This window comes from Melitaea cinxia, chromosome 19, assembly GCF_905220565.1.
Source record: "Melitaea cinxia chromosome 19, ilMelCinx1.1, whole genome shotgun sequence".
In the NCBI taxonomy this organism is placed as follows: Eukaryota; Metazoa; Arthropoda; class Insecta; order Lepidoptera; family Nymphalidae; genus Melitaea; species Melitaea cinxia.
Window position 1 is genome coordinate 14977355 of NC_059412.1, and position 27635 is coordinate 15004989.

Below are 27635 nucleotides of genomic sequence, written 5' to 3' on the forward strand. Positions count from 1 at the left end.
CCACTGATCGTATCAATTAAGCAGTGAAGGATACCTATCATATTAAATGTCCTTCCGACAGAAGCAAATAATTGTCGCCGGAGTATATGAGAGAATGCATCTGTCATGTATGTGTATTTGACCGTGACCGTCGCCTTAATTCAGATAATACACCTGTACGTGGCTTAGCCTCCTCAAGATGTCACAATGAGAATATAAACACGAAAATAGGCGGTTCATCTCTGTGTCGGTTACCTGAGATTGCGACAAGCGATTACGATATGACCATTCCGTTTGAGGGTATTAAGAATTTATAGCTAATGAAATTGCAAAGTGGAAGGGTAGATTAGCAATATGGTGTCAACACTTCTACAACTTATTGTGGACGATATTATCACTTTCAAACAATCTGTGTTTTATATCATTTCGAAGTACTATGAGCATAATAATAAAGTCATTGGATTAGAAAAAGAAATAAATTCTACTGAATTGAACACTTTAAAGAAAAGGATTGATACTTTGGAAACTGAAAATAATAGCCGTGAACAACGGTCACGTAGATCAAATATTGAAATATTGAAGTTTATGGTACACACGAGAGGAAGAACGAAAACCTAATGGGAATTTTAAAAACATTCTCAGATTGTACTGATTATCAATTGAATCCTTCTACAGATATTCATTTTGTTACCGGAGTTGCTCGTAGTAAAAGTGAAAATCGTCAAATCAAACCGATAGTTATTAAGTTTCTGTCGCGTTGGAAGAAGGATGAATTTTTGGCGTTAGCCAAAAGATTAAAACTCAAATGTGGGGATATTAGCTTTGCTGGCAATAGCTCTAGTGGGTACTTTAATGAACCTGACACGTTCTAACAAACCTCTTCTGCAGGAAGCTAAAAAGTTGGCCAAAAAGAAAAATCTTTCTCATGTTTGATGATGATTTTAAAAAATGTGTGAATGTCGTTATACCTTACTCCGTTTTTTTTTTTTTTTTTATACATTTGCGTTTGTAAAAACAAAGTTATTACTATTAGAGAGAACTGTTACACTACTACATAACTAATACTGTATGTAGTGAGGAGATCTTCACTTGTGATTGCTTTGCTTTTGCTAGTTGCTTTGGCTAGCTTTGACTTCGGCTTGACTATTGCTGGTTGTGGTTCTTTTGTTGGATTTGGGTTTTCTTTGTGATTTCATGCTACTGAATTGTGAATGTATTTTCTACGGATATGAATATATATTGCGAACTTATTCAATCTGATCTTTACAATAGAACGTCAAATGGTTAGGAACAAGCTTTGCCTTTACAGAGTACTAACTGGTTATGTTGATACCTTTACCTTTTGAATAATATTAGTTTGAGGTGTTGTCGTGTACAAGCCCGTATTTTTTTATATATCACTAGTTCGGTAAACAAGCGTACGGCTCACCTGATGGTAAGAGATTACCGTAGCTTATAGACGCCTGCAACACCAGAAGCATCGCAAGCGCGTTGCCAACCAAATCCCCCCCCCCCCAGGAGCTCTGGTCACCTAACTCACCAACAGGAACACAACACTGCTTGAAAGCACTACTATTTAGCTGTATTCTTCTGTAAGGTCGAGGTACTATCTCAGTCGGGTTGCTCCAGATTTTTAGCAGGAAATTCCTGCTGTGCTCTACCTCAGTTTTTTGTTCCTGGACGTAGAATTAAATAATAACCGATTTTTTTTCTCTTAAACTCTCACGATAATGAGTTAAATAAATAATATATATAATAAGTTCTTAAAAGTTGAAATTTGTATGTCAATATATCATATTGCTATTATTTGTTCTATTCTTATGTTAACACGTCTTCACATAATAATGACAAATATAAACGTTTCAGCCTGTAATATCTCACTCTTGGGCGTAGGCCTCTTTTCTCCATGTAGGAGAAGGATAAGGATTGGAGCTTCACTTGTAAATATATGTCACTTCTCTATTTACTTTCTCTGTCACTGTACTATCAAAACTGTATGTCTTCCTAATAAACATAAATAAATAAATAAATAAATTAAGGCAATAACAATATATTAATAACTATAGACGGCGCCACGGTTCGCTTAATCGCTAATATCAAAAATTTCGATCTAGCGGGTATATCGTTCTATAGCTTAATTGGTAGAGCACCGACACGGTCAGTCGGAGATGTAGGTTCGATCCCCGCTGGAACGGTCGATTTTTGATATGATATTCAAAAAGTGTTAAAATTAAGGTATTTTATTTAAAAGTGTGTTACGAAACGCTCTAGGCCAGAATTTGCTGACCGGAGTTTACTCCGAAACATTCCCACGACTCGAATCGTTAGCCGGAGCTTGTTGAAACTTTCCCACCCGGGCATCGCACCTGAGCATCGCACCTGGGCATCTTGTGAAAACGACTCAACACGAAGAATGCAACACAACCCGAAGCCGACTGAACGATGCTTCTTTAATTTTAAGTCACTCTTGTTTCTCACATCGAACAATTGTCACGTCTAATTAATTATAATTTACTAATAATAAATTTAATATGTAATGGGTTTGGAAACAAAATATTTTAGATATTTCACTGCTGCATTTACCACAGGCGCTTGATACAAACTTTAAAAAAAAATGTTATGGAAAACAATATTCCGCAGCTGGCTCTCGTGTCGTTTACTCTCACAAAGGGGTATGATTTCATTCAATTTAGGTAAATGACCACAATTTTTTTATTTTGTACATATATTGTTGTTTTCGTTTGAAGTAAATTTTAGTACAATTTTTATTAAACGTCACTTAATATAACGGGATCTACACTCATTTTAATTTTTGTATCATTGTAAGGGCTTTTACACTGAAAAACAAATTTCAGCCCTATACATCACCCTTATAAAATTTAAAATATTATTATTTGTCAGAATTGCCTTTTTTTAACGAGTAGGCGATCTAGGAACCAAATCCGTCTCCCATTTTCCATTTTTAACTTGTGCTTAATCTATACAAATAAATAAAATTGGAGTGTCTGCTTGTAATATTAAAATAACCGCTTTTTACTAAATGCATATGGATGTATACACGGTACATATACAAAAATAACATTTTTTACAATTTTTGTCTGTCTGTCTGTCTGTTCCGGCTAATCTCCGAAACGGCTGGACCAATTTTGATGGGACTTTCACTGGCATAGCTGATGTAGTAATTAGTAATTTAGGCTACTTTTGTTTTAGAAAAAACTAACTATAAATTTTGTGTAACGTTGTCTCTTTGGCAAATTATGTTAACAATTTTTTTTAATTTCCACCTAAAACCCGCGATCCTGTCTGCTTGGCTTATTATGTGTGTTATTATTATTTTTTTTTTTTTGGATTAAAGTAAAATGTTAAAAGTAATATAAAAAATCTACTTATAGCTATTAAGATACCTACATCCCACGCCGGATTTTTAATTAGATCTCCAGGATCGTATTGCATGGGTAGTGTAATAATGGAACTAACATACAAACAGACAGATAAAAGCTCTAAATTGGACTGTTTTGATTCTATTGCTCTGCCAAGGACTATATAAATAGTTTAGTTTATACGTCTCTCATGGATAAATCAGTAACAATTTACGTAATTACGCATACATAACGTGTACGCGATGGAGTTAGAGCGTGGATGGGACGAGGACGCAGTGGCGTAGCGTGGGGGATGCCATGGTGACTGCTGCCCGTCTTCGGCCTGTGTATTTCAAAGCCAGCAGTTGGATGATTATCCCGCCACCGGTCGGCTTTCCAAGTTCCAAGGTGGTATCAGAACTGTGTTATCCCTTAGTCGCCTCTTACGACACCCACGGGAAGAGAGGGGGTGGCTAAATTCTTTAGTACCGTAGCCACACAGTACAGGCAAATTTTTACATTTATTTATTTATTTATTTATTTATTTATTCCATCATACATCTAACATTACAGGATATTATCCTAATGCGTTAGTGTCGTTGTCGTATTAAATACATGTCATATGATATATACAAAAATTGACATCACATTCAATTCTATTATTTCATTTAACAAAAAAAAACTAAGTTATTACTAAAAATTCACAATACATTTCGATGGACCTTGGACGACAAGAAACGCTACGCTACTGCGAGGATGGAACATGGTTAGTTAACATTGACGGGGGATTTTTAATTCACACGCACCGTGACAGTAACTCATTAACAGTAGGTGAACGTGCACGTGCTTCTTACTTTAGCTCTCCGAAACGAACGGAGTGACGTTGCATACATAGCGGAATCACGGACGAGACGAGGCACGCGCGAGGCGGGACGAGCTTCTTCGCTGACGATAATTTTTTTCCCGCGCACTTCACGTTCCTGCCCCGTTCGTGCTCTCGTGGCAAATGCTCTTTCGCTTACATTTTTTATATGAAATGATATTTCCAAAATGTCACGTCACGTTCCGTCTGGACAAAAACACGTTATGTATGCAACAGCCTTAAAACACTTTACGAATTCGCGCTACAAAGCCATAGGCTTCGCATCGCATCGTTCAGAAAGAATGTAAGCCTTCTTAAAATATTTAATCCCCTTTGAGGTACAAAGCAAGCAATATAAAGAACAATTTTACGGAAATTACTTGAAGTTCTCTTTTTAGTAAATTCTACTCATCTTATGTTAAGTATACGTGACGTGCAAGCTAGAGGAAAATGGAAAAATAAGATAATTTAATTATTTTTTTCTTTTAAGATAATTCTAGAAAATCTTAATTTTCTATAACTTTTGACTTTGACTCTAAAACTTTGAACTTTGGTCCGCTGGTGATGGATTTACAGGTTGATTTGCTTTATACGTACCGGGTATGACTTCGAAGATGAGTATGTTTATTTTTTAGGGCATTATGATTTCATACACCAGTAAAAATTTCAGAATTTCATATTTAGACCATAAGCTGTTGTTATTTTAGTATTAAAGTTTATCTGTTTTAAATCAACAATCAATCAGCAATACTCAAATATGAAAGTTTAACACAAACATTGTCTCGGCTTTACTTAAACAACATGAGCCAAATCACGTGTAAGTTGTAGGTTATTTAGCGAATAATGGGTTTGATAGTGAACTATTAGTAGTTGACTTCTGGCAGATGAGCTCAAGAATAGAATACTCTGAAAAACACAAAAGTTATGAAAGATGGTCTCGTCAAAACAAGTTAAGTTTTTTATATGAAAATAATTCTACACAAATTTAATAGGTATAAATTATGATTTAGACTGGGTTGACATGGAGGTTGGGACCAAGGCGTTTATTTCATCGCATTCAGCCTGTAATATTCGACTGCTTAGCCCTCTTTCTCCATGTAGGAGAAGGATTAGAGCCTAATCCACCATGCTACTTCACTGCGAGTCGGCGGATATGTTCCCTACTATGAGTTACGATCGCTATCAGGTGTTTATCGTAACGACCGGGACCGACGGCTTATCGTGCTCTCCGAAACACGGTGGGGAGACCCACAAGGATAGACACCCAAGCCGGAAAGAAATATTTGTACAAATACAAATATCCATCCCTAACTGGAATCGAACCCGCAAACCGTTGGTAATTTAGGCGGCTACTCGCACCACTACACCAGGGTGGTTGTGACACTAGGCGTTTCTGGTGTGGTATAAAAAATCAGCTCACACAAAAAAAAAATTAATTATTTCTTTAACTTTGTATTTAAACACTGTTTAGTTTTTTTTAAAGAGTAACTGCGGAGTTTCTTGCCGGCTCTTGTCAGCAGAATCCACAATTTGAATCAGTGGTAGCTTCACTTTTAACGACAATCAAAAAAAAAATTGTAACATGTCAATTACAAGGTGGTATTAAAGTCATTTTGAATAAAGATATTTTGTTTTCCAGTTTGATTCAACAACAGGAAGCAACGCAACCTAATACTAATTTTACCAGTAATTTTGACATCAAAGACGGTATGTTACTAGGACAACAACTCGACAGAAAATTATTGAACGTCATACAATAGAGTTTACTTAACTTGGAAGCAAGATTAGTTTTTTTTTTAAATCACTAGTTCGGCAAACAAGCGTACGGCTAAGAGATTACCGTAGCTTATAGACGCCTGCAACACCACAAGCATCGCAAGCGCGTTGCCGACCCAATCCCCAATCCTCCCCAGGAGCTCTGGTCACCTTACTCACCAACAGGAACACAATACTGCATGAAAGCAGTATTATTTAGCTGTGATCTTCTGTAAGGTAACCCCAGTCGGGCTGCTCCATATTTTGAGCAAGAAATTCCTGCTGTGCCCTACCTCAGTTGATTAGTATCGAACACGATATAGATAAACACATTAACATTATTAAATATTTATTTCTCTTTACACATTAAGATACTTTTAACTTTACATATTCTTATTAAATTAAACGGTACGATGTACAAAAATCTATATTTTTTAAAGATCGCGAGTTGATTGCTGAAAATTGTCACGATAATAATATTTGTAACTACATGATTAATGATTCTGGTTCAAAATAAATTATTAAGCATTTTATACTTTCAAAACTCCAACTTAACCGTCTGGTGTATTTGAACGATTTTTATTTTTGTTATCAAAATATATACTTATAAATAATACATTAAAAAAGCGGGTTTCCTCTTGGTAATATTCCATACTTTATGGGCGACAGATTTAAGCAATCATCTCGTTGTCCTTAAAATAATAATAATATAGTCAATATTAATTTATACTAGATTGTCAATTATTTAATAGTTTGTACTCCTGCATTTTTTTATTTTATTTCATTTAAAACAAATTTAAATTAGCTTTTGCATTTAATTTTCATTTTCGATTTTTTTTAAGACTTTAACAAAAAACCAAAATCAATAATATAGAGAAACCTTACACTAAAAACACAAATATTGAGTACAAATTTAAGAACTTTTTTCTAAAATCACGTAATACCTTATCCGCCATGTTTTAAAAAAAAATAAATACAAAATGCAGTTGACATTAATCACTATATAGACTAGCAATGATTCTTGTCCGACTGCTTGATAACAATCGGAAACAGAATAAAGAGGTTTTATATGTGTTAGCAGATATGAAAACTCCTTCCACATATAATGTGGCTTGGGTTGTGACATTAAAAATTTTGAATATTGTATATACTCAGCCCTTATTAAATCGTACACTTAGTCTTATAAAAAAATTCTTTCAATAAAATTAATCGCGAAATACAAGTGTACCTTATCGCCAATCTTATCTAATTCAATAAAATAAACTAAGTTACCAGCTTAAATCTACAATTCACAATCATATTTATAATCCTTTAGCATAAGAACGGTTTCGTTGTTGTTCTTACTCCAGATGCCCTTGGGTCTTCTGTTGTTGTCCCTCCATCTATCGCTGTAAATGCTGGTGGTGTCAGAACTGCAGAAGCTGTTTCTTCTCGTTCGGTATTCACTTCGATTCCTGCGATCGTGACTATGGGACCTAACACGAACTAAATGGGAGCCATCTGATGTATGGTTGACCATAGTTTCTCTAACGCTGGACTGATCTCTGTACCTACTCTTCTTGCGACGAACTTCTCGGCAGCAAAGTGTTTCTTTAAACGCAATGCGATACCTGCAAACAAAATGATCAAATTTCATGTCTTAAAATTTTCCCGCTGGACCGACGATCTACGTAACAATGCTGCTGTAGGCTGGAAGAGGATTGCGGAAAACCGGGATACCTGACGCGAACTTAGGGAGGCCTATGTCTAGCGATGGACTGTAATAGGCTGATCTGACTAATTGACTGACTAACAATTTGAAATGTTATCAAGAGCATATTTTCTAAGTATTTTATAATGAGGCGCTGGTGAACAAAAGGTTATAATTGCAAAATTATACTATTCACATTTTCATGAAATTGCATATTTTCCAAAGCTTTGCATCACACCGAGCTAACAATTTCCTTATCAAGCATGTATTGTCCAACATACATCTCGATTATAATGACTTTTAGAAAGCATTTACAGCACTTAGAAGCACCTTTTAAGATTTGAATAATGAATCCGTGTTGTGTTTGAATAGAGATCTCGTTCGGATCAAAAGATTCTTTTATACCTTTGTACTCGAAATAGGGATTTATCATCAAGTTGGGGCGTAGTAAATAAAATATAAGTCTGTATCGTATGTTGTATTATAAAGATTAAAGATGTTATGTCTGTTTATAATGGAAACTCAAAATCTACTAGACTGATTTTAAAAGCTTTTTCGACCAGAGGGAGGCTACGTTATTACTGACATAGGCTATATTTATACGAAAGCGGAACCGTGTTTAAAAAGCTAATAAATAATAAAAATAATTGTAACCATTATTTGGATATTTCATCGATATATTTTTGCTACCCTTTTAAATTGTTCATCTCACTCTTTAACACTCTTGATTTATTAAAATTTACTCATAAAAGTATTTATACTGTAAGAAACTAGCTGTACCTTGTGCGCGTTGCTACGCTTTTTTTTATTGGTCGTACTAACGCAGAAACCTTTGTGGGCTCATGCCACACTTTCGCTGAAAATCATGACGTGATCAAATGCATAGTTTACTATTCTATAAAGGACATACAGACAAACATTCATTTATATGTATAGATAGCTCACTACTTTTTTTGATATAATACATGTTACTTGAATCCAATATAGGAAATAAAGCAGAATAGCGTCAAGAATATGTTTCTATTAAATTAAAATAAAAAAAATAGAAAGGTAAAAAAAATATAGAAAAGTTTGTTTAAACGTGCTAATTTCAGGAGCTACCAGCCCGTCTACTGAGTTAGGCTATAGGCTATTTTTTTCTTCAAATTAATGCAGATGAAACCACGCGTACAGAACTATACAAACCTATGGCTCATGATGTTATACAAGATGGGGTTGACAGTAGCTGAGATGTAGTAAAAGAAACCAGCGGCGAAGAACAAGTATTCGTTGATGGTGTGGTAGTGGTGAACGCCAGTGCCGTAGATGAAGAACAGTCGCTGGAAGTGGAAAGGTGCCCAGCAGACGAAGAATGCGATGACTACCGCAGCTGAGAACAAAATAAATTGCAGTTAATTTGGGTAATATATAAACTGCTTATTATCTGAAGAGCTACTGACTAGAGGTAGTAGATAACTAGCTCTTTATATTATTGACTAATTAAGTAGAGTTCTCTTATAGAAAGGGCTTAATTGGATTAGTGCCCATACTCTTAAATAAATAAAACTCAAGGTCATCATCATTGGCCTTAGTCCGTCTATTGCAGACGATTTAGACAGTGTCAGATAGGCACTGTTTCGCCTAGGACACTCTTCAGGAAAACGCAGAGTTGCCTAAGCTCTGCGCCATCCTCTCGACCTCACTGGCTAGGCCCACAAGAACGACGAGTCGATACGTGTGGAGCCAGTTCGGCTGGAGGATTCTTTCGCATTTTAGAGCTATGCCACGAATGCTTGACGGAGACCCCATTCCGGGTTACAAATTAAGTTTTCCTTTTCCAGGGACTTGATGATTTTGAGCCAGGTTTACCCCTCAGTCGCTTTTCACGACCCCCACGGGAAGAAAGGGGGTGGTGCTATTCTACTCAGCAGACACTTAAGGTCATACCTACATCGAAAATTATTGTAATATGAGGTACGTTCAAATATACATTTAAGTCTTCTGTCGACAAAGTTTTTATTTAAAAATACGTGTATAGTATATTTAGTACAACGGTATAAATCATGTTCACGAAACTGGCGGTATTGCTCCGTTCAATTAGAGTTCTGGTTCTTATTCTCCGTAAATGTTTTGAGTTGTAAAGTAATTATTAAGGCACGTACCAAAAACTTTTAAACGAATTTAAATTGAAACCTACATAATTAATTAACACAAGAATCGTTTAAGTTAAATTTATATTTGAAAGTTTTTTTTATGTTTTAAATGTTAATTAGTACACTAAAATATGGTTCAATGAACTTTGTTTAATTATTTCCTGTTAATAGGGGTTTTGCAACACGCTTTTTTCATACATTATGATCGTTTTGACTGTAAACTATATAAAGATGATTTATGTTTAGTGATAAATATTTATTGCATTTTAACCGAATTCCAAAAAAGGAGGAGGCTCTCAATTTGATTGTATGTATGTTTAATAAATATAAATATCGGCTGCCCAATGTCAAAACATAGTAAGGGACAAATTTTGCGATATCGGTTTTTTTGCATTTAACGTTCCGATGGAGTCGTATGAATATGATTCGATTGATATATTCCAATAATTTTATTTTTGTTACTTACTGTGTTTTGAAATTGGGCAGCCGATATCTTATAACATGCACACACAGTCTACTGTGTACTACTGTTATAGCTGTTTTTTTTTATAAATATTAATGGAAATTACACATAAATAAATATTATATAAATACAAATATAACACCCAGACTGAGGCGGGAACCGAACTCACAACTCGCAAAACAGAGAACATGGCCACTACAAACTGAGCCAACGGGCTAGTCGAATGTTACCTCAGAACTTAACTGGGGGACGGATTTCGATGATTTATTTTAATCCAGCGATGTTGCGTGTCATGTGGTCCCATTTAAATTTGATTGAGATCTGGTGACTACTTTTTGAGTAATCTTTGATAACGCTTATTTACTTGACACTTTTTATGTCTACGTACGGTGTGTTATTTATTGATGTAATTGAAGTCGGTATTTCTTTCTTTTGCGAGCAAATGCGATTATAGTTCTTTCAACTTTTACCAATACGGTACTTTTGAGGCTACAGTTAATACCATATAACTATATTTTATTTATAAATATCGCGACCCTTCTCACATTTCATTCAGCCCGAGGGTTGGAAATATTCCTATTTTAATGACAGGGCCTTTCACAAATAATGTATACTTTGGTGAACGTATCCTCAATTACTACTTATTATATGTACATATGCGTTATGTATATATAAACAAAAATAAATTACCAAAATATTTGCTTAAGCATAACTTCCAAAGGACTGTAGCAAATTGGGTAGTTATTATTGTGTATTTGTTATTATATAACATGTACAAGTACATTTTATTATACAGTTCATCTAAAAACTCACATTTAGGACCACTATTATTTCTGGTGTTTATTAACGATATTACAAGTAAAATAAAATATTGTACAATTTCTTTGTTCGCTGACGATTTAAATATTTATAAAAAAATAAATAATTATGTAGATGCTAGGTTAGTTCAGGAAGATCTTAATGCAATTTCCACATGGTGCCATACCAATAACATGACTCTCAATGTTTTATTTATTTATTTATTTATTTTACAGGAAAACTTACAGCTAAATTACATGGATTTAAATATACAAGTAGGTACATAAAGGCCAATTAAAAGTTTCCACATATACAGACAGACACGTGCACTAATGCGCTAACAAAAGACTAGAGTACTAAAGTTAAAAAAAAAAATAAAAATAAAATAAGAATAAAAATTTGTTTCCCTAGGCCAACAGTCTACCTATGGTTAAAAAACTGATCAGCCATAAGACGTTTTAGATAGTGACTTGTAGTGTTAAATAATATTATACAAATTACATGTTAACAAATGTTTCTTTATCAAATACACAAGAAAAAAAAAACGCTTGTTTCAAGCTACTTAATCGGTAATAAATCACTTCAGGAAGTGGCGGAGATTAGAAATTTGGGAGTCATTATTGATAAGATTTACATATTATTATATACATAAGATTGACATTTACATCCCAGATTGACAAAGTGGTTACGAAAGCGGCTCGGTTGCTGGGGCTTATAAATGTAATAAATATATACACAATACACACACGGTCGTCTGTTCCTACAGTAAGCAACTTAATGCTTGTATTATAGGTAACAGCCAACTGGTATATAGCTACATATTGTTTTTTCGATAAACATACTTATAAATAAAACTATAAATAAATATTTATATTACAACCATCGAACCCACAACCCTCGGAGCAGAAAGCAGGGTCACTACAAACTGCGCCAACGGGCTAGTCGTAGAATAAAACATCAAAATAAATAAATATCATCTATCTTTATCACGTTGGTAAGATCTCCTAAGTGCAAGAGTGACAGGTCGATCTTTATTTCCGTGTAAAATGACATCACGCCTTTATACACACAGATACTACACAAGGAGGCGGAGGAGGATTTTGTTCGAGTATGCTTCAAAAGCACTTAAATCGTGATTTTTACAAATGAATATTTGTTTCAATTAATTCGTAATAGTTTTAAGTGAAGCTATCACCGATTCTCAATATATGTAGAGAATTAGCAGGAAAGCTGTTATTAAAAAAAGCTGTTTATTATTTTTACTATCATAACCATAAAATCCACACATACATAATATTATTCACCATTCTACCAGCGAACCACAAGGCATCGCATGAGTCTGCACCGCTACGTGGTTGAAATCCCACGATCTCGCACTAAGCTTTTTACTTCCTCTTTCTTAATACACACCGCAAAAATTTGGAATGCCTTTCCGGCTTCCATTTTCCCAAATAATTATAACTTGGGTATCTTCAAATCAAGAGTGAATAGGCATCTTCTAGGTAAGCGCGCACTATCTTAGGCTGCATCACTTACCATCAAGTGAGACTGCAGTTAAGCGTTAGTCTATACAGGGTTACTTGTAAAACACCAGCATCCTTGCAGGACAAGATAGCTAACATCATAAGTAACAACATTTGTTCTACGACTTTTCATAATTTGTTAGATTTTACTTTCATACAAAAAAAAATATTAATTTAATTTTCCGTTTGAATGTTATAAACTCTACGCGCATCCTAAATATTAGGTAAACAGTTACTACTTGCGGGTGTGAATGTGAGGGGGGAAGGAAGGGCCGTTAGCGCCCTTGAACTTGAACTATTTCGCTAGCCGAAGCAGTCGGCGCGGCGACTTTGATGCGCCCGCGTCATATGATTTTGTCTGCTACTCGTATTTATTTTACTCGTATCGATAGATGTATTGTATATGTACTAAAATAATTTTATAACCATGGTGTACTGCTATTCTAATGTCGAATACACGAAAATGGTGAAGATGATTATTATCAAATTAAAACGAATTCGGAAGTGTTAGCACGTGTTAGTGAACAGCTGATTTTTAGGTGTGGTGTGTGTGTTGATTGTGATGGTGACTATTTTGAACGCTATGTGCGCGGTGTAGAGGTAATAGAAATTTAGTTTGTAAATATAATTTTATTGTCAATTATTTTTTATTTTTTAATTATTGTAAATACGCTGATTCCACTTTTTTAATTCGCCTGCATTAAACAATGAAAAGTGAATAATACCCGGCTACCAATATTTAATATTAGTTTGGTTTGATTAAACTTTAGTAAACGTTAAAGACTAATAATTAACTAAGTTAATAATTTTCACATATTTTGGATGTTCAGAATTCAAATAGCTAATCTACATACACATTTACCTAAGTGTAAGTGTAAGTCACTGCGACATACATACTGTGATACTGCCTACAAACCCACCAAGCAATTTATATTATTAATTAATTTATTTTATTAACTAGAATTATCGGGCAGAGAAAGTGTAATTTATTATTATTATTAGCAGTGCAAAAGCGCGCGAGCGTCGCGTCGTCCTTTCGATAATGAATGAATCAATGAATCAACATAGACTTACAAATGTTAGGACCGTACAATAAAAGCTTAAAAAATCATTTTTAATTAATGTATTGAGTTACGTCAAAAGTCGTAGAACAAATGTTGTTGTACATAATGTTAGCTATCTTCTCCTGCAAGGATGCTGGTGTTTTACAAATAACCCTGTATATTTAATTAAAAAAATATTATTATATAAGTAATAGAATATAATTCAAGCCATCAATATAGCATATTCATTATTGTACTGTTGCTGTTTACTTTGATATATTTATAGAAAACCTTTTCATAACTTCTGGTTTAAATGGTACCGGGAACAGAGAGAGCGCTCTGCGTAACTTTATTTCTAAAGATACAAAATATGAAGTTTGAGATTTGATGTTTAAATTAAGATCTAAATGTAGACAATAAATATATACAATATATATAATATCTTTTAACACACACACGGTCGTCTGTTGCTACGCTTAAGCTACTTAATGTTTATGTTATAGGTAACAGCCGACTGTTATGAAAAGTATATAGTTTTTTTTTTAATAACTATACATAGCAATAATACATATATAAATACTAGCTGTGCCCGCGACTTCGTCTACGTTGAATTAAAAAAAAAGTTGATCAGTTCACAGAGTTACACGATAAATAAAGTTCTAAGATGAAGTAGGCTAAGTTAATCCTTATTACATTAGCTATCTGCCAGTAAAAGTCCCATCAAAATCGATCCAGCCGTTTCAGAGATTAGCCGAAACAAACAGACAGACAGACAAAAATTTTATAAAATGTTATATCGGTATATGTACCGTGTATAAATCCATATGCATTGAGTAAAAATCGGTTATTTCAATATTACAAACAGACACTCAAATTTTATTTATTTGTATATATAAATATTCCAACAACAATCGACAGCTTTACATACTGTCGCTGTGCATACAGGCACAAAGACTTCACAAGAACAAGCACTTAATTGACAGTAGATATATTGACAAAACACACGCACACAAACACACGCACACGCACACACACACATATAACGTGTAATATCAGTGGCGTAGCATACCTTGGAGGGACCCTGTATCAAAATTAGTTGGGGGACCAAAATGAGTAAGGATTTCTCACTAAAGAAACAAAAATGCTTGCATTAAACTAAAATAAATATTTACTGATTACAAGTTATTACTTCCTCCTAGAATAGACAATAATGAAGGTCCTGTCCTATCGAAGATATAGGTAATCTTTTATTTTATTTAAATTCTCTATTGTACAATGAATACACTAATACAAGTGTGTACAAAAGGCGGGCTTAACGCTAATGTCAGTTTTAGTTTTGAAAAACTTCTTTCAGCTGTTGCGGTTGTAACTAAAAGGGTCAAGAATAAAAAGCAAGCTGTTATTACCTCCGGAAAACTGGATGCAAGGCTATTGCATTTTATCAGCAATAATTCCATGAGTTTCTTAATGGAATGAATTTTTTGAATTTCAGATTTCGGATTATAAGCTAATTTAAAGAGCTTGTAGCTCCAAGCTGAAGAGTTATCACGCTTGAGCTGCAGAAAAATATATGGGGGATCCATAGCTTCAGCCTGTAAAGCTAATAATAGATGCGGGGGGATTTACAGGCGCAAACTCTGAAGAAGAGATTCAACGCTGCCTCCAAGTCTTACCGGAAGCAAATTGCTAGGGCAAAGCTCAAACACTTTAGCAGAATTGGCGAAAAACTATTGGGCTTTCCAAATGAAACCCGTACGTTTTGGTTTCTTGCCAAATTGTCGAAGATTATTTCTCTTACTTTTCACATCCATCATTGCGCGAACCTGAAGGCTCTCTGGCACATTCGGCGTAAGAGAAAGCGAAAATTCTTTGCACTATTTTTGTGTCGCATTCAACTCTTGACAATGACTGAGACTCACTGAGGTAGGGCACAGTAGGAATTTCCTGCTCAAAATATGGAGCAGCTCGACTGGGGTAGTACCTCGACCTTACAGAAGATCACAGCAAAATAATACTGTTTTCAAGCAGTATTGTGTTTCTGTTGGTGAGTAAGGTGACCAAAGCTCCTGGGGGGGGATTGGGGATTGGGTCGGCAGCGCGCTTGCGATGCTTCTGGTGTTGTAGGCGTCTATAAGCTACGGTAATCGCTTACCATCAGGTGAGCCGTACGTTTGTTTGCCGACCTATTGACATAAAAAAAAAAATATGAAGGGAAAGCACCATCGAGCATTCCACGGTTCGAGCACGAGATGCGTAATGTACGCTTTGAGCAAAGTAGCGTTCGTCGTGCTCTGCATTCCCTCGACGTCAAGAAGTCTAGTGATCTTGATAGTATCCACACAACTTCGATGCATGGTTTTGTAACTAATGTGCAAGCTTCGCGCGCATTCTTTCCGCGTACATGCAAACTGTGGAATGACCTTCCTCAATGAGGTTTTCCCTGAACGCTATCATTTGGGGGTTTTCAAGCGTCGAGTGTATACATCTTTTCTCTAAAGGCCATGGGCGACGGTAGCCATTAAACATAAGATGGCTTCGTTATCTCGTTTGCCCCCATTGTTATAAAAAATATTAATTAATTATTCATATTGATTAACTGAATCCCGCAATAAACGATGCACGATGTTTTCATTCATTCATTAATTCAGATTAATGGAGGATGTTATCAACTTTTAGGCCCACGCTTAACTCGGAAAAAAGGGGACTGCTTTTGTAATTTTTATCATTTTTGAATTTAGAACTCTATAGGCACGTACGGCAGGTTTTTTTAATGTTTTTTCCTAGGAAGCACGAGATTAAGTGACATCTTGAATAACATTTTACTAATTTTTGCTTACACACGTTAGGGGCCCTGTAGATAGGGGGCCCCGTATCATTGGTAAGGCTGATACGGCGGTAGCTACGCCCCTGTGTAATATATAAGTCCAACGATCAATACAGAGGAGTAATTATAAACCAATTTCGATGTACTACGCTGCGAACAACGGCCTCGGATCCTTAATATGCAAATGCTCATGAATTGAATCGAGTGGCAGACTGAAGCGAGGCCTTGTTCATCATTAATCACCTTTTTTTAAATACACCTAATTAGCTGTACCCGCAATTACATCTGCGTTGTTATATAGCCTATAAACCTTTCTCAGGAAATGGACTATCCAAAACAAAAAGATTTTTTCAATTCCAACCAGTTCCTGAGATTAGTGCAATCAAGTAAAGAGACTCTTCAGCTTTATAACATTATGAATTTTTAGGTTTTTAGTTTTCATTATATTTCGCGTTACATTTGGAGCAATCTAGTGTTGACTGCAACTAGAATGTCGATGGTGCGGGTTTCAGATAAGTTCGTTAGTTCTGTTTCTGTGATATTTGGAATAAAGTATTATTATATATAAATGACGCCTACCCCAGTGGTGCAGTCTGTAGTATCCCAGTTTTCTCCTGCAGATTCGATTTCTGGCCTGAGTCTAGCTCTATCAATTTCTCTTTGAATATTCAATTATATTTCATGAAAAAATAAAATTTTATCAACTGGCCTTTTATTATCTATACAGATGTTAAGTTGCCTATCTTAGGAATAGTCGACAGTGTGTCTATGTTCATAATGTTTACTTATTTAAGTAAAGTTTCTGAGATATGAGCTCTGAAACGCGGTTATAAACCGCAAATCACCCTTAGTATGTAATAATTAAGAGGGTTGTCGGCTCATTACCCGCAGGCATTGATTCTAAGTGAGAAGTTACATTGAAACTTTTTACGTCGATTTCGAACTTCAAAACGGTAATTTTATTTTTAAAGTTTTCGTTCAAAGTGCTCCTTGTAAGTTTATATTAAAAGGAGTGGTTGAGAAACGTGCGCCGTATTAAAAAGTCGTCAGTATACGCCAAAACTTCAAAACATTAATTATTTATTTTTAAATATACTACAAATGAAAAAACAGTCGCTCTGGTTTGGTGGCTCGTGTGCCGTATCGGCATCTACACATCGGCAGTTTGTGGGTTCGATTCCGCTCAGGATCTATGGATATTTGTACTTTTGTCTTCGTGGGATCCCACACCGTGCCTCGGAGAGCACGTTTAGTTTTCAATAAACATATATAATAGTGATTGTTATTCATAATAGGGAATCAATCAACCAACCTGCAGTGGACTGCATTTTGGATTAAGCTCTGACCCTATACAGGCCTTTATAGGCCCCTATATAGGCCTTTTTCTCCGTGTAAGAGATTACACGAAGAAAAAGATCTATACCCAACAGTGGGATCTTGCAGAATGTACCGTGTACATACTATATAGGGCTCCTTATTTAGGTATTAACATACTTAAAAAGTGGTACCCAACAAAATTCATAAAAGAATACGACTTTTAAACCAGTATTTTTTTCTCTTAAACCTTCCAATACACTGAGACGTATGCATATATGAGTATACAAATAAATAAAATAACAGAGCGCATTACTTCTTATATTTAAAAGTTGGACAAATATTATAGACTGTTAAGATGTTTACTTTAGTCAAGGACTGTGGAGTTTCTTGCCTTTGTCTTAGTATAGACTGCAGTAGTAGTTCTTTTTTGCAGAATCTACATTCCGAATCGGTGGTGGCTACACTTGTAACAATACGTAAAATTTTACTTTGTAAGATGACGATTCGAAAATGCTTTTAAAGCGTATTTGAATAAAGAACCTCCCCCTTCGGCTAGAATTTCTAGTTGGCTATGAATACCAATTTTTTTTGGTCAAGCTTACAAGCTTCAACTTTAGAACTCCTTATACGTTGTAAAAGATTGTTATGGAAAGAAAGAAAAAACTAAAACTTAAAAACTAAAATATAACTTAAGGCAACCCCTGTCGTTTCAGCTACTAATTTAGTGAATATATGTTACGGTTATACGAGTATATATATAACAAGTACTGACTTTCTTTAAAATATTTTAAAGATGAAAGTTCTATAAGCGTGTAATAAAAATTTAAATCCGCCACGACTTGCTGATCCGAGTGTAGACGGAGTCCAAAGCTCGACTTTATTGAATGTGAAACGGCGTTGTGAAATTGCAAAGATTTGACACACGAGTGAAACTGAACGAAGCATACTAGATGATATGTCACGTCTATAGGTGAACATATTAAAAAACAGAACAAATTGAACTTAATTTGTACGATTTTTAACCGACGTCAAAAAAAGGACGAGGTTACTTAATTCCACCGTATATATATGTATATATATATTTTATGTATGTTCGGGGCTAACTCCGTCGTTTATGAACCGATTTTGATAATTCTTTATTTGTTGGAAATAAAATATCCCTTGTTTAGTACCGTGATAAGGAAATTAGGATCTGATGATGGGATCCCAGAGAAATCGAGGGGAAACTTTCGAAAATCCGCAAAACTTTTTACTGGGTGTACCGATTTTAATGATTTTTAATTTAATTGAAAGCTGATGTTTATCATGTAGTCACGTTAGTATATTGTTTGTCACATTAGACACAAATTCAAATAAATTAACCGATTGCTTTTGTAACTTTTTATAAAAGTACTAGCTAACCCCGCAAACGTTGTTTTGCCATATATGTTATTAACCCCCATAATCCAACTCTTATAACTTCCTTCATACCCCTGTATGAAAAATAAATGTTGGCCGATTTTTAGACTTACCCGATATGCGCACAAAATTTCATAAAAATGTTTCGCAGGAGTATTGTAACTAACACCGTGACACGAGAATCTTATAAATAAGATTTTCTCGAAAAGATCATGATTACGATTCAGCCTGTAACGTCCCATCCCATACTGATCATAGACCTCTTTCTCAATGTAGGAGAAGAGCCAGAACTTAATCCACAACGCTGGTTCGCTGCGGATTGGCGGATACACTTGCCTTTCTATGAGTAATGATTGCTATAAGGTATTTATGACAACTATTACTAAAGTTATACCAATAATACTATCATATCTAGATAGATTATTTTCCGGGAGATCCGATTTAAAACTAATAAAATACAGGTTCGTGACGAAATACCAGTATAGTAACGTAGAAAAATATATTATTATTTCACTAAGCTCCTCCTACATGGAGCCTTCTCCTATATGGGGAAAGAGGCATATGCCAGTGGGATACTACAGGCTGAAACGATCTAATATTGATAATCCAGTAGGTCTTCCACTGCGCTCGGGTAAATCTACATTTAGCATTCTTGCCATTACTACCATACTATTAATAGTTAGACTTCAACTGTAACACTAATGTGCATCTCACCTAGCATCCGTATGATGTTCTTTCTGGACTGCGCCTGGCGTGCCTCGCCGTGCACGCTGCCGTTCACTCCATTCAGAATCCCGGGACTTCCCGGGCTGTGACTGTGGGTGGACCTGGACAAAATATTTAATTATTATTACCGCAACATACCCAACAAATCGCCCTTCATTTCGGCTCGCTGGACCAACGATCTATGTAAATTGCTGGTGGTGGCTGGATGAGGATTGCGAAAAACCGGGATGTTTGACGCGACCTCGGGGAGGCCTATGTCCAGCAGTAGACTGGGAAAGGCTGAGGTAATAACCTCAACATACAAATTAATATAAAAACTTTGATGACCATTCTAATGCATTAAAAACTGTTCATATTTCTACCAGGACATGTACTGCACTTTTAACCAAATAAAAAAGAATATAGAAGGTAGAAAAAAGTACTTACGAAAATGTAAATATACAGTTATTACTATCGTATTGATTAAGTATAGAGTAACATAATAACAGTATTTCTAGACGATATACGACCTCTACACTAGATTTTACGAGAATATAATACTTACAGGATTATAAGATCAATGTGAAAATTCAATTAAATTTGAAATTCGTCCCATCCAATTTCATGCAGCAAATTTTGTGTTATGTTGGCATAAACCATAAATAAACGTAACATAATAAAATACTTTCGCGAAACCTCGTACTCGTTTTACCATAAATCGTTCGGCGATCGGATCATAATCGTAATGGCGATTGATTACAATTATGATGTTAAGATTTTTATGAGTACCTACAAAAACAAACACGTCTAAGCACACAATCATAAAATTTCATTTATATTTTTTAAGTTTATTAATTTTTCCATTTCCTATTTATTGTTGTAAAATACAATTAAAATAAAGTTTATTTCATATAATTACGACTGTAATCTGACTGACCCCTTTCGCCCGCAAATGTCCTACAAATTAACAAGTCTAATCTTTCGAATACCAGTATCGAAGTAAACTGAAAACCGCCATTCGCCTGCACATGACGCGACCGATGATAAAACGGATATTATTACCTTTACTGCGGTTACACCCTGAGGGTTTCGACCGGATACGTCAACAGAGGAATTTAATTTGTTACTGTTATTTTAAAAGCGGAATTCATTACCCGGTTTGTTTATTATTCTGTTACATTTTTATTGGACTTGGTTTTGATGTTACATTTAAGATAAAATATACGGAAAGTGACATCGACAACAGTGACGCTAATAGTGACGTATACCTTTTTACGTGACCTTTAGCTGTAACAACATATAGGTGTTATAGTATAGCAGCATTTACTGTACCGACACAAAAATCAAGCGTCACTTTATGTTTTGATATTAGAGAACTCCTGTTTTATTGAAGTGAAACTTTTTTACGCACGCTTGACTTGGGAAATAAGCTGGTGAATGCGTGACGAGAGCGTTACGAAAAGTGTGATCAGGCTAGGCGAACGGAGAAAGAGAGAGAGAGGTGCAAGCACACATTTTGTTTATCTCTAACTCTTATAGTTACGTTTTGTATATCTAAAACACATTGCAGGCCTATTGTATAGAGGTTTTACTTTAGTCGCGTGTTCTAAGCGTCTAAGTAATCGTTATTTAAGAGTAAAGTATAGTTGCGTGACGGAGCTGACAAATACTTATTATTTCAACAATGGTTTACTGTACATTGAATAACTATATTATACTTAGATTTCAAAATGGCGGCGGTAAGTTATGGCGCGAATGGTATATCGAGAGCTTTTTGAGGAAAGGAGATATCCCAAGTGTGGTACTAGAGAAATCGAGGGAAACCCTCTAAAATCGTAGTGACAACTAGTGCGTTTGTTAATCATTTTCGTCTACTTACGTTGTATTACTTGTCGATGTAATTGAAATAGGTTTGATCGGTTGATTCGGTTTAGACGACTTATTACTATAAATTCAAACCAAAGCTGATAAAAAGGCGGTTGCAGTAGCATAAAAAGAGTAAACTGTAAACATTTTTAATTAAGAACAAAATCTAATTAAAAAGGAAGTAAAACAATTGACAGACGAAAGCTTCAGACGCGAACAGCCATTGAAATACACCCCAACAATTCGACAAGTAACAACGAGGTGCTAATTAAATTAGTAGCAAATGCGAAAGTTCCGGCACAACTTGAAAGTAATCAAGAATTAACTTTTTGAATCTGTATAAATAAAGATATGTCGTATAATTTTATTTTCGTAACGATGATATTAATATACGGAATATCTGTTTGTTTGGGATGTTTTGTTTATTTGTTGGATTGTTTGGTGCGATTTAAAAATAATAATTTTTCTTTATAAAAGCCTATGAAATAATATTTATTGTTCCATAAAAGCTCTTTACCGATCTGTGTAATATTTTAAATAAACATTATATAATATTTAATATATTTATTATATTTAATTTATTTATTTATTTAAATACTAAATAAATTTTATAAGTTTTGTAATTTTGTAAGAATCGAAAAAAAATATTTGATAATCTATAGCTATCTACTGTTATATCTTAATTTTTATGCGTAGTTCTCACTGTTATACGCATGTGGTGATTGTCTACATAAAATTGCCAAGCCTTTAAAATAAAAAATAAAAATATAGAAAAACAGAGGTAACAGAGGGTACTCCATTATTAAAACAATAACGCGATATCATTGTGAGCAAATTAGAATAAATAAAACAAAACATGAAAAATAAAATAAAAATAAACTAAAGTTATATACACAAAGGCAATTCCAAAACAATATGAACATCCTTAAAATTAACGTTCAAATGTAACAAAATGGATTCTGCAAACAAAATCTCACCAACTTCATGAGAAAGAACAGTAAAATAAATCATCGTATCTCCAGTATAAATGTACCACTCCGATCACGTAGTTGCTCAGAATGAGATGAGGAACTAAACGAGTGTCCAGCTAACATAACTTGAAGTTACCGGGTTTTATGATTTGTAATTAATCAATCAACTAAAAATTACCGACCATCAATCATGTTGACGTTGTTTCAAAATCAAAGCCGTAATATATAATTTTAATAATTAATTAATTTGCAATAACAAAAGCAACAATTGCAATCGATTGTATTTTTAACCGACTTCCAAAAAAGGAGGAGGTTCTCAATTCGACTGTATATATATATATATATATATATTTTTTTTCTTAAATTTTATTGAGATCTATCAAGTACTCTTCAAGTTATATCTAATAATGTAAATTTTCTTAACTATTTTTTCGTTGATCTACGTTGTATTATCATAACTTTTCACTGGGTTTACCGATTTTGGTAATACATATTCTAATCGAAAGCTGATGCTTGTCTTGTAGTTGTATTTAAATTTGATTGAGATATACTCGTAATAAGTACTTTTTGAGTAAACTTTGATCGAGATATGAAATAAAGCTCCAAAAAACCTACACGTCAAGATTATCTTGATTCAAATACTAAGTTTTAGCTTCTTTAACTTAACACCCTTTTAAATAAATTGAATGTATACAATTTCGGGTATAGGCATAATACATTCAAATCTGTTTAGAGGAACTACGGTTAAAGCGCTTTGTACAAATTCCATTCTCGTAAATGTTGTTCTGAAAGGCATGGCGACCCTACTCAAATTTTGCTGGCTACCCTCTATCTTGTTGTTTATTGTCCTACAATCAATTGGATCTTGAGTCTTTACTAATTGCCTTGGCTTCCTCAGACAAAGCATAGAAATATATAGGAATAATTCCCCTGGAATACTCAAATTATACTTAATGCATAAAACAGTATTAATACACTATATATCATTGTCTTACAGAAATATTTTGTTGACTTGTCCGATGGAAGTTTGAAGTAATGGGAGGAAACTCAAGAACAAGACGCATTGACTTGGGAAACTTGACTTTGAGATGGATGTTAACGGCGGACACGTTGCTTAGTTCATAGTAACATAGAAATTTTAATGAACAAAAACATACAAATTATTGTATTGAATTATATTGTTTTGACTGCTTTGTTAATTGAATTTTAATTTTTATTGAAATGTCAAATATTTTTTATAAGTAAAAATAATATGACTTGAAAGAAACAGACTGTTTTTGACTAAATTTATCACGTAATAAAGAAGTAATTTAAAACACAACTAGTGACCTCTATCCGTCTATATTTTTATTACACGATAAGTAGTCACCAACATATCATATACTAAAACCTTCTCCGAAACACGCTGCATCATATGGTGTAAGTATTATTTGAATCGATTCAGTAGTTTTCGCAGTATAACCGAACAATAAAAAACGGCTCTCCTTTTATTAGTATAGATATAATACCTATAGTCTAAGATCCAACTACATGTTTAATTTTTTTTTTTTTTAATATCCAATATATACAAGGAAATGCTGCCAGCATTCTTGGCGCAATTCCACGCGGACATGATTAGTACCAAAACTATCTGTAAATATTTAGTTCTTAAGTTGTGAATTGTAAATATGTTTAATTGATGTAAATTTAAAAAAAAAGTATCTTCTTTTTATCAATAATTTAAAATTACTTTTTAAACATCGTTGGTGCATTTTTTAAATCAAAAATAAACTTTTTAATTACGAATTAAATATAGCCTGGCGTTCGTCTAAAGTTCGTCGTTCGTGACTAACATAGCCATCACTGTCAATACGATTACGGAAAAAGTTTTAATTAATGTTATTAGTTGAAAACTCATTTTCAAAATGGAAATTATTATTTCCCCAGAGAATTACTGTAAATGCGCTGTTAGATTTGAATTATTCTGAAGTTCGCGCGAAAACCATAAAAATCTTAAATCATATCTAATATATAAAAATCTCGTGTCGCGGTGTTTGTAGTTAAACTTCTCCGAAACGGCTTGACCGATTCTGATGAAATTTTGTGTGCATATTGGGTAGGTCTGAGAATCGAACAACATCTATTTTTCATACCCCTAAGTTATAAGGGGGGGGTTAAGAGGGTTAATAAAATATATGACAAAACAGCGTTTGCGGGGTCAACTAGTATATATATATATATATATATATATATATGAATCCCTATTTAATCCCTATTTCCCTTGGCCATGCCATTACGCTTGAACGGCTGGACCGATTTCAGTGTGTGTGTGTGTCAGGAGAAAGTTCTTATAAAAGAAAAAATATAGAATATTTCCCGGAAAATAGATAATTTAAAAATACTTAACGATTAATTATCTCCACCATATATCATATATCGTGTATAATTTCCTCCAAAAATCCATTAAAAAAAAACAAAACATGATACCTACCCCATGACATACCTGATGCGCAAGCCCATTCTCACGTACAGGCAGAGGATGATCAGACCAGGCAGAATGAAGAAGAAAAAGCTGCTCAGCTCGCAGATGTACCAAGAGGGCAGCTCCAGCATCGCGCAGAACGCTGACTCCAGGGACGCGTTCCCTGACACTAGTAACAGAAACAAAGGGACATTTAAGGTGGTGACAGTCGCACCATCCAGCACGTTTTCTATCTCATACTTAAACTTTAGTTACTTATATTCGGTCTAAGCGAACCGTGGCGCCGTTTATAGTGAGTCGTAACTATTCAAAGTTTCATATAGTCGCTTAGAACGAATATAAAATCATCATTTCAAAAATTTCGATCTAGCGGGTACATCGTTCCATAGCCTTAATTGGCTAGAGCACCGACATGGTCAGTCGGAGTTGCAGGTTCGATCCCCGCTGGAACGGTCGATTTTTGATATGATATTAAAAAAATGTTTAGAATTTTCTAGTTACTTATTTTAGTACTTTGTTAGATTAGAAGACTTTGAATTAAAATAGCGTTTTGTGTTACTGAAACTTGAGATATGCGGCGTCGGGAAATGAAATAAAACAACGAAACTTGATTCTCAACTGACCAAAGAATAGTAAGTAGATTTACAAGTAAGTAGATACGTCGAAGTTAATTGAAAGAAACACTCCGTAATCCAATCATCTTATCTTTTCTATATTCCTTTAGTGCGTAACTTACACTTTCTTCTTCATCTTCATGACCATGGGTTGACTGGAAAAAACTCTCTTTCAGAGATAAGTCCACCTTTGTCATAAACCTTACTATTATTTTATGTTACTATATGTATTTTTGAGTGCAATAAAGTATAAAGTAACTTTATGTTTGATTGATTCAGCTTTTAATATCCCATTGCTGGCATTCCGAGGCATTGTAAGAAGACCCTTTGTAGTGGGGCTTTGTAGTGGGAGTTTTGTGTGGTTTTTTGGATGCCCAACATTATTGTGGTTGCTGTAAAGTATCCGGAGCGTCGGGCGTCTGAGAAGCCTGGTGGGTCGCGGTGGTGTCTGGAGGGGTTGTTTCATAGTTTCATTGTAATTGGTCTTTTTTATTATTATTATTAGTCTTGGTGTTTAGTATAAAATTTAGTTTGTAACCAATTTTCTTATGTATAATAATAAAAAAAGCACGTGGAGTATACCTGTAACTGATTGTGCAATTAGCGCAAATAATTTAAATATTATACTGTAGATGTAAGGAAAATTATAACAATCGTTGGTGTACCGAATAAATAAATAAATAAAGACCCACAAGAGTACATACTATTCAACTATCCTCTCCGTCATTTGGACCAGTGAGCGATCGTCAGCGTTTTTGGCGTCTACGCAACACACGCTCTGCAACACCAGACCGGTCCTTTTCTTTTTGCTATTATTTATAAATTTAGATTTTATAACTCGCTAATCTCGATATAAATTTTAAACAAAACTTCCTTTTGTACGCAAATCATTAATGAAACCACCAAACGCCCATTTATCGCTAACGAGAATTCGTAAATAGATGCAGAATAGCATTGATTTTAACGGTTGAAACTTGATTACCTGCGTTGTTACCGAATACAACATATACGCCTCTATACAGAATATACATTTACATTCAGTGATTAAAACTAACCTAGCCTAAGTTCAATTTTAAACCTATCTCGTCCCTAGTTTTTGGAACGAAGTTCCTTACGGCAGACTTGACATTTGGCTGGGCGACCGAACTGAAAAAAATGTGATACTAAAACCGTAAGAAAAATATATAACGGAAGTGACGTAATATCAGTCACACGACTGTATACTATGACGTATACCTATGTGTATTTGTCATTTTCTAAAATACTAAATTTCCTAAATACTTCCAATACCATATATAACCAATCAACAACATTAAAAAAATCAAGAACTAGAAAATATATATCAAATTCAACATTTTTTTAAAATTGTGTTGCTTCTATACTATCCGAAGGAACTTCGTTCCTACCTTGTGTCCCATGACACCACATAATTTCTCTATTTGACTATATTTTAACCAGCTTCAAAAAAGCAGGAGTTTCTCAATTCAATTGTATTATAATAATAAATATCTACACAGTACACACACGGTCGTCTGTTCCTAAAGTAAGTAACTTAATGCTTGTGTTATAGGTAACAGCCGGCTGATATAGCTACATATTTTTTTTTTCGATAAATATACTTATAAATAATACATATATAAATAAAAATTTATACTACACCCAGACTCGGGGTGGGAAGCTAATCCACAACCCTCGGACCAGAAAGCATGGTCACTACAAACTGCGCCAACGGGCTATTCATGTATTGTTTTATGCGTGTTACCACAACTTATTACTTGTAATGGGTGTACTGATTTCTGTGATGACAGATGACTGATTTTGACTCAACCAGTTGTCGAATGGCTCTATTTAAAGTTAAGCAATATCTGACGAGTG

At 34.5% G+C, this 27635-nt stretch overlaps 1 protein-coding gene across 1 annotated transcript in view; it reads right to left on the bottom strand.

Moving 5' to 3' along the window:
• Window positions 1-7237: 7237 nt before the first annotated feature.
• Window positions 7238-27635, bottom strand: part of LOC123662810 (neuropeptides capa receptor-like) — an 86304-nt gene continuing 65906 nt past the window's right edge. The window contains exons 4-7 of the mRNA XM_045597606.1: window positions 25168-25315; window positions 19858-19970; window positions 8831-9014; window positions 7238-7565 (exon numbers count right to left, since the gene is read on the bottom strand). Coding sequence (XP_045453562.1) covers window positions 7238-7565; window positions 8831-9014; window positions 19858-19970; window positions 25168-25315 — 773 coding nt within the window. The remainder of the gene's footprint in view (window positions 7566-8830; window positions 9015-19857; window positions 19971-25167; window positions 25316-27635) is intronic.